Source organism: Bison bison, unplaced genomic scaffold (genome assembly GCF_000754665.1).
Source record: "Bison bison bison isolate TAMUID 2011002044 unplaced genomic scaffold, Bison_UMD1.0 scf7180017846457, whole genome shotgun sequence".
NCBI lineage: Eukaryota > Metazoa > Chordata > Mammalia > Artiodactyla > Bovidae > Bison > Bison bison.
The window spans coordinates 1,067-2,165 of record NW_011477030.1 but is presented as its reverse complement, the minus strand read 5'-3'; the positions used below and the strand labels follow the sequence as shown (position 1 = coordinate 2,165).

General features: G+C 39.1%; 1 protein-coding gene across 1 annotated transcript in view; it reads left to right on the top strand.

The window, feature by feature from the left end:
- Positions 1-49: 49 nt before the first annotated feature.
- The window catches only part of LOC104988454 (copper-transporting ATPase 1-like), a gene marked incomplete at its 3' end in the record, with an annotated part of 2,071 nt that continues 1,021 nt past the window's right edge, over positions 50-1,099 (top strand). Inside the window, exon 1 of the mRNA XM_010839789.1 lies at positions 50-312. Within this exon, the coding sequence (XP_010838091.1) occupies positions 247-312 (66 nt within the window). The remainder of the gene's footprint in view (positions 313-1,099) is intronic.

The following is a 1,099-nucleotide window of genomic DNA, read 5'->3' as shown; positions in this document are numbered from 1 at the left end:
AAGAATAGAGGCTTACTGTGGGGTTGTGTGGGCTTAGGGGTATTTGGAGTTAAGCTAAGCCCTGAACAACTTTGTTTAACAAAAATCATTTCTTTCTGAAATTTTAAGTCAGACTATTATTCTGCTTTCACCATATTCCAAATTCTATTTTCTGGTGCTCTTACATTAGATGAGCTGTGCGGTTTGATAGCTATTGCTGATACAGTGAAGCCTGAAGCAGAACTGGCTGTCCATATTCTGAAATCTATGGGCTTAGAAGTAGTTCTGATGACTGGAGACAACAGTAAAACAGCTAGATCTATTGCTTCTCAGGTAATGGGTTTACTTAGTAGTTGGGGTGGGAGTATGTGTTAACTTCTAAGTCTTCACATACATTTTCTTTCTTCCCTTCAGGTGCTAAAGAATTGGTACTACCTATTATTTTCATTATCCCTGAGTAGCCATACCTGGTTCCTTAAAAAAGAATTGACATACTGTCTGCGCAGGAAGGGCTTTGCACTTTTTTCCGAAACTGTTATAAGTAAAAAGCTATTTGCTTAATTCATGAGGTGCTTAGTGACATTGTACACAGTTTCTGTTGATGCTTCCTTTGAAATGTTGCTCGTAGTCTCTACCAGTGCTGCCAGCCTAAGCTAGGCTCTCATCCTCTCATGCCTAAAGTACAGCAGTAGCTCCATGCATGGCCCTCTCTAGTCCATCCTGGATACCACTGGTAGAACGAACCAGCTCTTCCGTGGCATTTTCCTGCTACTGATCCCCCACCTTTGCCTTCCCTCTAAAACTTTTCTCATGTTAGTCTTTTCTACTTTGGAATGCCTTCTCCCCTCTTCTATTGACTAATAGAAGTAATATATAAATACTGTCTTGTATAAAAAGATACAGAAGGATATAAAGTAAAAAGTTTGTCACCCTTTTCCCAAGCTTCCTGTCCAGCCCTCGCCCCTTACACTTTCTTATGTACTTATTGTTCATATACAGATGTATAGTTCTGGTATTTTCAACATAAACTGGATCATTTTTGTACAAATTGTTTAGCAGTTTACTTTCTTTCAGATAATAATATATATGCCTTGTCCATGTCCATGGAGCTTTGTCCATG